This window comes from Cololabis saira, chromosome 3 (assembly GCF_033807715.1).
Source record: "Cololabis saira isolate AMF1-May2022 chromosome 3, fColSai1.1, whole genome shotgun sequence".
NCBI classification, from domain to species: Eukaryota; Metazoa; Chordata; class Actinopteri; order Beloniformes; family Belonidae; genus Cololabis; species Cololabis saira.
The window spans coordinates 22980149-22992571 of record NC_084589.1 but is presented as its reverse complement, the minus strand read 5'-3'; the positions used below and the strand labels follow the sequence as shown (position 1 = coordinate 22992571).

The window sequence follows — 12423 nt, the reverse complement described above, 5'->3', positions numbered from 1 at the left end:
TGGGATAGGCTCCAGCAGACCCCTGTGACCCTGCGTTACAATAAGCAGGTGTAGAAAATGGATGGATGGACAGTTTTTCCAAGTCTTCTTCAATGTTCAGTCCGTGCTTGTGTGAGTTTACTCCGGGTACTCCAGTTTCCTCCCACTTTCCAAAACACATGTATGTAGAGCCCTTACCTGTAGCTCTACTGCGAGGGACAACAAGTTTGTCTTAAAAGTTTGACAAGTGCGTGTCCATAAAATTCAATGTCCAGAGTTATATTCTGTGTTAATATGCCAATCCAATTATTTGCATATTGAGCCCAGAAATATGTATCAGACTCCACAAAACACCTTTTTTATACCACGCCACGGTCAAAAACTGATTGGCTTTTCCTCATTGTCCACACCTGGCTTCCATCACTGACAGGTAACCATAGCAACAGTTTAATTTGACCTGTCGTCATACCAAGTCTATCCGGTTCACATAAATAAATAAAATAAAACATGTATTTGGCTCCAACACATGTATGTGAGGTTTCTGTATGTCTCCCTTTGCTTGTGGGATTGTGGCAGGAAGGGCATCCAGCATAAAACTGGACCAAACGGATACACAGACTATGATCTGCTGTGGCAACAATTTCAGTTTAAGAGGGATTAAGCTGAAATTGTTGATGACTGTACCGACTCCTCCTTTAGTTTGCTCCAACAAGTGGGGCTTGTTATGTCTAATACTATATCCACAAATTGACAGGTAACCTCCTTAATATAATGTTTAAAACATGCTCAGATGTGCTTTTTATTTTTGTTTGAGGTATATTTATATGACACTAATTAATACATTTATTTAGTAAAGCTACTGATTAATTATCTGCTCGTAGGCTACATTAAAGGAATGATCCAAGAGAAATCATCAGATAAATTTGTAAAAAAATGAGGATTGAGAACACAAAACCTCAGAAATACTGGTGCAGTTTAATGAGACTTTAAACTGCACCAGGTTTGGTTTTCATATTTTCATAAACATCTGCAGTCAGCACTGAGTGTGAAGACATAATTTTATAATGTTATAGTTTGTTTCATGTAATAAACTATTTAGATCCAGTCTGAGGAGGAGAACAGTTACCTATGTTTAGTATTGATTAAACACACACACACACATTAAAATAACAATAAACATAAAACTGCAGCATGAGGAACATTTATTTGAAATGAAATAAGCACTTTTCTGTGTAGATTGTTGTTGTCAGGGGTCGTAGATGCTGGAGTCTGGAGATTCCTGCTCATCAGGTGAGAGGTGGCTGCAGGGGACAACACCTGCAATGAAAGCAGGTTTGCACACATTTCTATGGACAATTTACAGACACCAGGAAATCTAACACGGATGTTTTATTTGTCTTTGGGAAAAACTGCGCACCCACAGAAAACCCATACAGATATATCCTGTTTCTGCACGATCAATTAAATCTAATTAGCTAATTATTTAGGAAATGTTTTGACTGCAGGTGAGGGAGGGACGGTATTTTTAAGAGCTCTAATTGGCCGGGGTCTTGGGTTTTTCAGATTTCCTTAAACCCAGGAAGTGTCTGACTCTCTTCCAAAATGAAGGCAGCTTCTTTCTTTTCTCGGCTAGAGCTTCCTCGTGCTGTTTTATGATCTCCTGAAGTTCAGTTTTTAGATTGTCCAATTCAGTTTGATACGTCTCCTCCTGCTGCATGGAGCTTTGTTTGAAAGAGGCGATCTCCCTGGACAGTTTCTCACATTCAGCATCCTGCTCAGCTCTGAGTTTTTTAATAAACTGCAGATTCTCCATCATCGTCTGCGTGTGAGTCTTTATATTATTGTTAATGTATTATTGTTAATCTGCAGTTTCTCCACCTCCTGCCTTCCTGCTGAAACATCAGCTTCATACTTGGAGCTGAGCTCCAGGTGTGAGGCCTTGGTCTTGTCCAGATCTGTCTGTAAAATCTTCTCCATCTCTTCTGAGCTTTTTTGCAGAAAGATCATCTCTTTCGTCATCTGATGACAGAGATCTTCCTGTTCAGCTCTCAGTTTGCTGAGGAGCTGCTGACGTGACGTTAGTGCATGTTTCCACAGAAAAAAAAATATTAGCTTTAAGATGATTTATGTCTAAGATATTTTTATTCAGTGCTGTTTCAAGCTTTTGTAGGGTTGTGTGAACCTTTAACCAAGAGTTTCTTTAGATGGGCTTTTTCTTTTCTTTTGTTTTAGCAAAACAACAGTCTAATATTGGAGTCAAACATTTATTAAATTATTTTATTATTTTATTTTACTTCTGTATTACACAACAGATGGTGCATAACTGAAACATATTAAGATAAGATACTTTTTTGAGTCTCAAGAAGATATGAATTGGTTGCAGCAGCTTTGTCTATGTTCAAAGATAACAAGAAAAACAAATTATAGATATGGAAAGGGGGGAAAGATTTTGAAGTCAGTGTAGAATATACGGTGTGTGCTTATCATGAACATTAAAACGAGCTCAGGGCTCTTATCTAATGATATGACCAATGAATAAACACATGTGGGACACGCATCTGATTCCGCTTTTTCAGTATCAGCAAAGAATTGTGATATCCACGGACCATCGTATCTTTATGACAACAAGTTTTGAAAAATACAATCCTACAGTTAAAAGCATTCATCAGATGGATGTGTAATCATCTTTTTCTGTTCTTTTTGTTTGACTTTTTCTCAAGTTAGAGTGGGAAGTACAGGCAGCAGATGGGCCTGAGTAAGATCTGATTAAAAACTTCAGCCTCTGCATGAGGGTCCTGCACTCTTACAGGGGAGCAATATAGAGAGGTGTGTTATGTTTTTTTGTTTTTCTTTCATGGGTGCATCAGTGTCTCCTGATCTTGACTGGTCAGGAGAAAAAAAACATGTACTTCATGTATTTTTCTCATAGCAGGTGGTGAGGTTGAAAATTTCAGGACAGCAGAGACAAGATATCTCTTGTGCAATATTCTTTTTTTTTACTTCACCTTTACTCTGTCTGGGGGAAAATAGGCCGTAAGCATGAAACTTCTCTTTTGCATCTCTACAGTTGACCTTTGTTTGCTGTGGCCTGAAATTAAATACAGGAACTTCACCAGTGCAAAGTGATACTTTTTTCAGTTCTCTTCCTCTTCTGGTTTACAGAAACAACATAATAATCTTTCAGTATCATTATCAGTGCTATTTTCACAGTTTCCGAGCATAGTTGAGAGAAATGGACAAGACTGCTCAAGGTCAGTTTTTCTGCTGTTTAAAACTAACTTAACAAAGCTTTGTATTCTGAAATGTTCTTGAATAACTTGTAATCTGAACGGGCTGTCTTGCTGCTTTCTGGTTTCTCGCAGGTGGTAAGGCATATGGTCTTCTAAAGTCTCAACAAGATGAAAAACTGAACGGCATCAATGAGGTGAACCAGAATGATGATTTCAATATTTGATCAAGTCATTTGCTGAAATGTTGTGCCTTAAAGTGAAACATTAAGTGTGGTGACTACTACTAATAGTATTAGGCTGATTTCTGCTCGTCCCATGTTTAGACTTTTCTCTCAGATCCAATGTATGTAGAGGAGGAAGATTTGGCCTCAAAGCTGGAAACTTTTAAAAGTGAGTATTCGACTGTCACAAATGACCATTCTGTTCTCTGTTTTATTAAGTACATAATACTCACTTTTGATATGATGTATCTGTTTGGATTTCAGAGAAATACATGGAGTTTGATCTTAATGACAAAGGAGAAATAGGTAAAAGTTAACTTTCCCTCCTCTTAAGAATTTATAGCTGTACTTTCAGTATAGTGTCTCATTCATGAAAGTTCTTATCACAGGCTACAAATAACCCTTGTATTTCTCTGTGTGAAATAATTTATCTAATAGATATGATGGGGTTAAAACGAATGTTAGAGAAACTGGGACTTGCCAAAACTCACTTGGAGCTGAAAAAGATGATTTCAGAGGTGGCTGGAAGTTCATCAAAGGACACAATCAGCTACGATGACTTCCTGAAGATGATGCTGGGGAAAAGAAATGCCATTCTAAAGTTGTGAGTATGAAAAACTTGGTATTACTGAAAAATCATTTACAACTCTGATAATTCATGGCTCCATGCTAAACTACTGACCATAAGACCAAAAAACAGAAATAACTTGTCTCTTATGCTTGGTTAAGAAAAGGCCGTAAAACTACAGGTTACTCCGGAAAAACAATCTTAGCGTTTAATTACAAATGTTTTTAGTGTTGGCGTTCACATCTCTTTTAGCTAGACGTCGTATCCTACTCTCATGGAAATCCCCCAAGTCTCCGTCTATTGCTCTTTGGCTTAGTGATGTTATGTTTTTTTCTAAAATCTGAAAAGGTGAGATATTCAGTAAAAGGCAACTCATCTAAATTTGTTCGTAAATGGCAATCTTTCGTAGATTATTTTAACTCATTGAAGACTCTACCCACCGACTGATCCCTCCCCCTTACCTTAATTTTCTTTTCATTTCTTTCATTTATTTATTTGTTTTATTTATGCTGCATTTTATGCTTTTTTTATTTCCAGTTAATGGGATATTAGTGATGGGCATTTGCATTTATCACTGCATTTGTTTTTGTATGCCGCATTTGCTCATCCATTACTCTCCTCCATTGTTCATTTGTTGCTCATCTGTTTATCTTTTATTTAACTCTACAGAGACTCTGTTCTTAGTTCTGTGTGTTTATAAAAAAAAAAAAAGGGACAATGTATAATGCATAATTCGTATTTTTGATTATTTGTGTCCATGTTGTCATTGTATGTTGTTTTTTTTCTAAAAAGATCAATAAAAAAAAAAAAGGTTTTTAGTGTTTACAAGAATATTTCAGAAAGGACTGAACTGTACTCTCTTCATTTAAGGATCTTGATGTTTGAAGGCATGGGAAAGGAGCAGGAGCAGAAAGAAGCCGGACCACCTTCTCGCAAAACCTTTTCAGACCTGCCCTGAAAGATGTCGCCATCCCAGCTGAAACTGACCTGGCCTCAAACCATAATACAGAATGCTATTTCGTTTTACTTAAAAGAGCCAACATTTGACATCAGACTCTCACACCGTGTACTATTATGTTTTTTTTTTAGTTAAATCAAAAGTAAAACGGGACTCTTTCTTTCCAATAAAACTTTTATGTCAGTCAACATTGCCACACATTTCCTGTTACCATGGTAACTCGTGAAGCGTGCATTATTGAAACTTTATTTTGAAAACTGATTTACCGGAAGTGTGACGTCTCTGAAGGGAGAGCAAATTTAAGAAAGCTTGCAACTTGATGTATTAAAATACAGAAGGGTGAGTAAAAACCAAATCAGGCTGTTTTTATATACACGTGGGATACAGTTATCTTTTAAAAAAGGAAAACATGCTCTCGTTAAAAAAAAGTAATTATCTGTACATTGTGTGTTAACCAGAAAGGTAGATTTGTAGTTTAGTAGAGCTAACGTAGTAGCAGGGAAACCATACTCCATCTTAAAAACCCACTGCTATACAATGCTTTTATGTGCTATATTCAATTTGCTGTGTCCATATGGGAATATAAAATTGCATGTATTAATAAAAAGGGCAGCTATCTAGCTTATTTGTCTGTCTAGTAAGTTATTGGTTGCGTTAAGCCTGAATTATGGTTCCGCGTTACACCGACACAGACGCACTTACGCCGTGTACGGCGTAGGCTACGGCGTAGGGTACGCGGCGACACGCACCGTACGTTGCGCGTCGCCGCGTACTCTACGCCGTAGGTTCTGCGTCGGTGTAACGCAGAACCATAAATGAGCCTTTAGCGGCCGGAGCGGGTGTGTAGCTGATGCAGCTGTGCTGGTCTGCAGCATGGATGTATTATTTATTAACTGTATAAGTATGTATATATGAATGGTCTGCAGCATGGATGTATTATTTATAAACTGTATAAGTATGTATGTATGTATATATGAATGGTCTGCAGCATGGATGTATTATTTATTAACTGTATAAGTATGTATGTATGTATGTATATATGAATGGTCCGCAGGAGGATGAGCAGCTCAGAGGAAGTTTCCTGGATATCCTGGTTCTGTGGACTCAGAGGAAACGAGTTCTTCTGTGAGGTGAGTTTCTCTTCACTCTTAAACTGTTATTTAAGGCAATGCAAGGCAAGGCAAGTTTATTTATATAGCACAATTCAACACAAGGTGATTCAAAGTGCCTTACATCAACATTAAAAGCAGCAAGACACAATTAAACAGTAAATAACAAGTACATATACATAAAATGATAATAAGAAAAGAAGGTAAAATAATAAAAAGCACAAGTTGCTGAAAACTAAGGGCAGTAGAGTACCGCAGGTACACATCTCATTTGATTTGATTTAATTTTTATTTTTGTACATATAAGAAAACAACACTTCAAGAGAAGTTAAGACAACAAAGAATTTCATCCTTTAACACTTGATATCTTAGTTTACATGTGCAAAAAAGGAGTAGGAAGAAATGTAAACTTATTTAGTCCTACCCCCATTCACTAATCTTTTAACCCGTATTTATAAATACTCACACACTGTACTCACACTGCTAAATAACATTATTATTATTATCATTATTATCATTATTATCATTATTATATACTGTAATTATACTCACACACATACCTATACATACATACACATAGATGAATATTTCTATATTTGTACACACATGGCCATATAAATATTTATATAAATATATTGATTTACACTATACTGTCTCTATTAACAGCATCTGCTCTATATCTATGTATATATCTACTTACACACATAATCACACACACATTCGTGGTTTTCAGGAAGTATTTAATTTAAGAGTACGCTTAAATACCAAATAAATGAAATAAAATGATAAGAAAAGAGGTAAAATAATAAAAAGCACAAGTTGTTAAAAATAAGGGCAGTAGAGTACAGCAGGTAAGTATTTAATTTAAGAGTACACTTCAGTAAACAGTAATGTTTTATGGCCTGATTTAAAGGATCTACAGTTGGAGCAGACCTCAGGTCTACAGGAAGTTTGTTCCACCGGTGAGGAGCAGAATAACTGAACGCTGCCTCACCTTGCTTGGTTCTGGTTCTGGAACCACAACAAACCAGATCCAGATGAACCTCAGGGGTCTGGGAGCTTCATAGGAACTAACAGATCAACCATGTATTTTGGTCCAAGACCATCCAGGTCTTTGTAGACCAGTAGTAAGATTTTAAACTCTATCCTTTGACTCACTGGAAGCCAGTGTAGTTATTTCATGACCGGTGTAATGTGGTCCAGTTTCCTGGTGTTTGTAAGGACTCTGGCAGCAGGTTCTGGATCAGCTATTTAAGAAAAATACATGTTCAAGGCACATAGATGTGTGTGTATATATAGCTACCATGTGCAATTACATCTTCTACTTTTACCAATTGCTGAACACGTTTCAAGCAATCCACACTTGTAAACTTGAGTTAGAGGAACAAAGGGTAAAATAGGTCGCGCACATCCAAAAGCTCAACAGGTGCTGGTCTCAAAGCCTAGATCCAGGAAAAAAGTCTGAAGAGAACAAAATGCGTTTCGAAACGTCACGTGTGATGTGCTAAATAGATCTGCACTGGGGAGAAAAAGTCTCTCTCTTTTCCTGAAACTTGAGTTAGAGGAAACATTACAATATTATAAACCGCCTGTGTGTTTACTTAAAGGAATGGTCATTCCTGTCATACCAACCATCACCAAAAATGCTTGTAATCTTTAAAAAAAAAAATGTGCTCACTCCGACACTGGCTTGAGAAATATTTTGACCACCTCTAAAAATGGGGATTGGTGTGCTTTTTGACTCATAAGCTCTTGTGTCTCCTTCAGTTCATCCACATGGTGTTTCCTTATCTTTAACATGTTGGTGTGCAGCAGGGAAACAGACTTTGTTGCAGGGTCAAAGCTCTATGTTGCAGAAGGAGCAGTCACAGAGCCCTGAAAATGTCCACAATTAGAAATAGAGCAGTCAGATGAATGAAACTGGTGTAGATTTTGACAGAGTTGAAATAAAACGATTGCATAAAGATGACATGAGCACTAAATGTATTAGCACACCATTGACACGTCACTGTGTTGCAAAATGTTAGTTTTTTCTGTTCACTGCAGGGGCTCACACATTGCAGATGTAGCTCCAACTGGAAAGTTTGTTTCTTATGAAACCCTGAGAGTTTCAATTCCTGATTTGCAGTTTAAAGGAAAGGCTTGGCCAGACTGTTTCTTTCGATTTTTCACTTTTACTTTTTATGTCCTTGTTCTTTTTAATATGGGTTGGTAGTGATTGTGTATCCATTGGCACCTACTGTATGTACAAACACAGCAAACAGATATGCAGCAACCATCTCGGCTACTGTTTTATCTTGTCCTTCAAGTTAACTTGCTTCGCTCCTTTTTTTTCCATAGTTGTCTTTTTGTTTTCAATCTGTTAGTGGTTTGCAAACAGCAAAGTGGTGTATTATTGCCTCCAAGTGGTATGTAGTTCTAGTTTTCTAGGTTCTACCTGGGTTGAAAGGACTGAGGAGAAGGTCATTTTACGTTTCCAGCCTCCTACTTTTTACACTAGAGTCAACCCCCACTAATGAAAATCCACTTTATATTTCCATCATCGTCCGGTGTTGTAGTATTAGACAGTTGTGAATGCCACTTGGGGTGGCTCTGCTTTAAAACAGACGTTTGATGAATCAGATAATTATTTTAAGTCTTTATTTTGGTGTACTAATTTTCTTTATTCCATTAAGAGCTTGCCTTTTATTCGTATGGTAAAAAATACAAATAAATGAAACCATAATTGATATCAGTCATGGGTAGAATCACATTAAATTATCCTATTGTTCCTTTCTCTCTAGTAATCATTCTGCTTGTCATTGCTAATATGCAGCTTTTGGTGGCCTTTTCCTTTCATTAAGGCTTACACTGTATTCACTGCCAGTTCTATCTGCTGTTAGCCACTAATCCTCTCCACTGATTCAAGAAAAAAAAAAAAAGCTTTCTTCCTGGGGGAAAAAACAAAAACCAGAAGCAGATACCCGTATATAAAATTAAAGACATTTTTTTTTCTTAAACTCCAGGAATGATGTGGCCAGTACTGTTTCAGCATGGTATAAACTGGTTTGTCTCATGAACTGGCACTCACACAATCCAATTTCTAATTTTAACTTCTTACTTTCTCCTCTTGGAGCACCTGACTAATCCTGTTAGGCGCTTATGCAAAGCTCCCACATTACTGTGCCGTAGTCATGTTCTGCTGCGGCCACAGTTATTAATGCCATTAATAGCCTTTCACCTTCTGCTGTTTCGTTATAGGTGGATGAAGACTACATCCAGGACAAGTTTAATCTGACAGGTTTGAATGAGCAGGTGCCTCATTATCGCCAGGCTCTGGATATGATTCTCGACCTGGAGCCAGGTAAGTTTATAAGTAGTAGCATTTGTCATGTGAAGATGTGTGTGTGTATGCACTAGGGCTGTTCGATTAATCGATTTTAAATCGTAATCGCGATTATGTAATTAGAACGATGTTAAAACATGAAAATCGTAAAATCGATTTTTCACTTTTTTTTTTTTTTTTTTTACCTTGTCTGCACACATATTAATGATTGATACCATATTAATGATTGATGGAAATACCTCTCAATACCTGCGACAAGTGCCCCATTACACACCTCTACCTCCTTCATGGGTTGCATTATTATTTAGCATGCAAAGACCCAGTTTAGTTTAATTAGAAAATGTCTTGTTTTATTTACTTGGAAATATAACTTACTGTATGTTTGCAAGTGCTGATTTGCTGATTTTTTTTTTTCAGAGATAAAACTTTATATTTTATTATATTTTTTAAAACTTTTTTTCAACTCATTTTACAGAGTTTTGCACTTTATTCTTTCATTTTTGGTTTAATAAGAGCAAAGTTTGCACTTAAAGCCCAATGGGGCAAATGTTCAATAAAAAAACAGCATATTTGAAATCATTTCTTTGCCTTTTGTCAATTCACAAAATAATCGTAATCGGATTTTGAGAGAAAAAAATCGAGATTTTATTTTTGGGCAAAATCGAACAGCCCTAGTATGCACACTATAAGTTAAGTTTGGACACAATTTCTTAGTCATATGAATTGGAGTTGGGGAAGTGTATTTTTAATGACTAAATCCTCGAGTGCTCTAATTTAACAGATGAGGAACTTGAAGATAACCCAAACCAGAGTGACCTGATAGAGCAGGCCGCAGAGATGTTATATGGACTTATACATGCACGCTACATCCTCACAAACAGAGGAATTGCACAAATGGTGAGCTTTAGTACAGTAACTTCTCAGTCTTGTATGCTCTGGGAATAAATCTCAAGCAACACATTATTTTGTTGTTTTCTGTAGCTGGAAAAGTATCAGCAGGGGGATTTTGGCTATTGTCCCAGAGTCTATTGTGAGAATCAGCCAATGCTTCCGATTGGTAAGTCTGACTCTTCTTAAACTCATCATTGAAATCCCCCCCTCCTGTATTCATGACAAAAACTCTGCCTAATCATTTCACTCCTGGTTCTTTCACTCAGGTTTGTCAGACATCCCGGGAGAAGCAATGGTAAAGCTTTATTGTCCAAAGTGCATGGATGTGTACACTCCAAAGTCCTCCAGACACCACCATACAGATGGAGCTTATTTTGGCACGGGGTTCCCTCACATGTTGTTCATGGTGCACCCAGAGTATCGACCAAAACGACCAGCCAACCAGTTTGTGCCAAGGTTTGCTCCGATACTCTTCAATATTAAATATGTTGTTCTATCTATCTACGTAGAGATAGATGTATGTGTGTACACACACACATTGGTGACTCTTAAGTTGAACCAACCTTTACCACATTGAAACTTGTCCACCAAATGCTAAAAAAAAAAGGTATCGAATATACAGGACTGTCTCAGAAAATTAGAATATTGTGATTTTCTGTTATGCAATTACAAAGACAAAAATGTCATACATTCTGGATTCATTACAAATCAACTGAAATATTGCAAGCCTTTTATTATTTTAATATTGCTGATCATGGCTTACAGCTTAAGAAAACTCAAATATCCTATCTCAAAATATTAGAATATTCTGGGAATCTTAATCCTAAACTGTAAGCCATAATCAGCAATATTAAAATAATAAAAGGCTTGCAATATTTCAGTTGATTTGTATGAATCCAGAATCTATGACATTTTTTTTTTTTTTTTAATTGCATTACAGAAAATAAAGAACTTTATCACAATATTCTAATTTTCTGAGACAGTCCTGTAATTGTATTTTTTTAGGCCTCTTTCAGACATGCAGTTCTTTTTTCCATCTGGTGTTACCTGAGCAGTCTTGCAGTAAAAAGTCACAATCCAAGAGCACAAACTTTGTATGTACACAGATACTGTATCTGGGTGCAGAGAAAAGTGCTCAATTGTGTACCCATTTCTACCCACAGCAGTGCTGAGACAGTTTTGGGTACAGAATGTTGCAAGCAAGAACAGTTTTGATGGACCGTTTGAGCATGTAACAAGGAGCTTGCTCTCAAACTGAAAAATGATGCTCATGATAAAGACAATATTTCTCCAATGCCAATCCACGAGTACTGGGAACAGTACAAAAAAAAGATCATTTTAGATAGAGAAGTAACTGTGTTTGTTCTTTTTCAGACTATACGGTTTCAAAATTCACCCGATGGCTTATCAGCTTCAACTTCAGGCTGCATCAAGTTTCAAGAGCCCAGTGAAGACGATTCGCTAGAGCTCAAACTTCACAAAGATGAACACAAAGATGTTACTGTTTACAACAAAATTAAAGCAGTTTATTTGATATTCCTGGCTGTTCAGTTATCGAAATTCAGATGTTGATACTTTTGGATTGCGTTTTATCCTCTTATTTAGTAAAACTGTTCAGTTGAAGTACTTTTATCTGTGTTAAACATGTTGGGGTGGAACTCATGATTCAGTGTTCATTAATAACATAAGAATATTGTTTATCAGTGATAATGAGGACTACAGTTTATGGATTCAGATACAAAGTGTAGTTGCTGTTTTAATTTGCAGGCCATTGAATGTATCAGGAAATCTCAACACCAGCCCCAAACAGGTTTGCCTTAACGATACTCAAGACTTCCATCAGTTAAATTGTATTAAATAATGCCAAAATTGTGGCATAAAACAGATATATGATAAAAAGTTCTGGAAGTATGTAATTAGGTGCTATTTCCAAGAACCTTAAAAAAAACTAAGTATGGTTCGCATCTTAGAAATGGACCTGTTTTTTGTTGATCTAATTTTCAGTGGTTATATATTTGCTTGATTATTTAAACATCTTCAATATTTTCGTGATAATTCTGCATTTGTATAATTTTTTAATTATGGAACATTAAATATTTATTGCCAAAAAAAACAACTTTCTTGTATACTTTGTACAGACAG

At 36.5% G+C, this 12423-nt stretch overlaps 2 protein-coding genes across 2 annotated transcripts; both read left to right on the top strand.

Annotated features, from left to right (window-relative positions):
- The first annotated feature begins 3081 nt into the window (after positions 1-3081).
- Positions 3082-5581, top strand: LOC133429448 (allograft inflammatory factor 1-like). The gene is made up of 6 exons (XM_061716633.1): positions 3082-3230; positions 3342-3403; positions 3533-3599; positions 3695-3736; positions 3869-4034; positions 4869-5581. Exons 1-6 carry the CDS (start codon positions 3212-3214, stop codon positions 4954-4956), a joined length of 444 nt encoding a protein of 147 aa, XP_061572617.1. The 5' UTR covers positions 3082-3211; the 3' UTR covers positions 4957-5581.
- Positions 5229-12411, top strand: LOC133429432 (casein kinase II subunit beta). Its single transcript, XM_061716632.1, has 7 exons — positions 5229-5295; positions 6011-6086; positions 9306-9408; positions 10172-10287; positions 10372-10447; positions 10548-10737; positions 11656-12411. The coding sequence occupies exons 2-7, from the start codon at positions 6015-6017 to the stop codon at positions 11744-11746; spliced, it is 648 nt and encodes a 215-aa protein (XP_061572616.1). The 5' UTR covers positions 5229-5295; positions 6011-6014; the 3' UTR covers positions 11747-12411.
- The last annotated feature ends 12 nt before the right edge of the window (positions 12412-12423 follow it).

Bases quoted from the DNA above. Each gene is read 5' to 3' on its own strand.
- LOC133429448 (XM_061716633.1), top strand. The intron at 3,404-3,532 runs GTGAACCAGAAT...TCCCATGTTTAG, and splicing joins AACTGAACGGCATCAATGAG to ACTTTTCTCTCAGATCCAAT. The intron at 3,737-3,868 runs GTAAAAGTTAAC...TTTATCTAATAG, and splicing joins TAATGACAAAGGAGAAATAG to ATATGATGGGGTTAAAACGA.
- LOC133429432 (XM_061716632.1), top strand. From the start codon at position 6,015: ATGAGCAGCTCAGAGGAAGTTTCCTGGATATCCTGGTTCTGTGGACTC. The intron at 6,087-9,305 runs GTGAGTTTCTCT...GTTTCGTTATAG, and splicing joins GAAACGAGTTCTTCTGTGAG to GTGGATGAAGACTACATCCA. The intron at 10,288-10,371 runs GTGAGCTTTAGT...TGTTTTCTGTAG, and splicing joins ACAGAGGAATTGCACAAATG to CTGGAAAAGTATCAGCAGGG.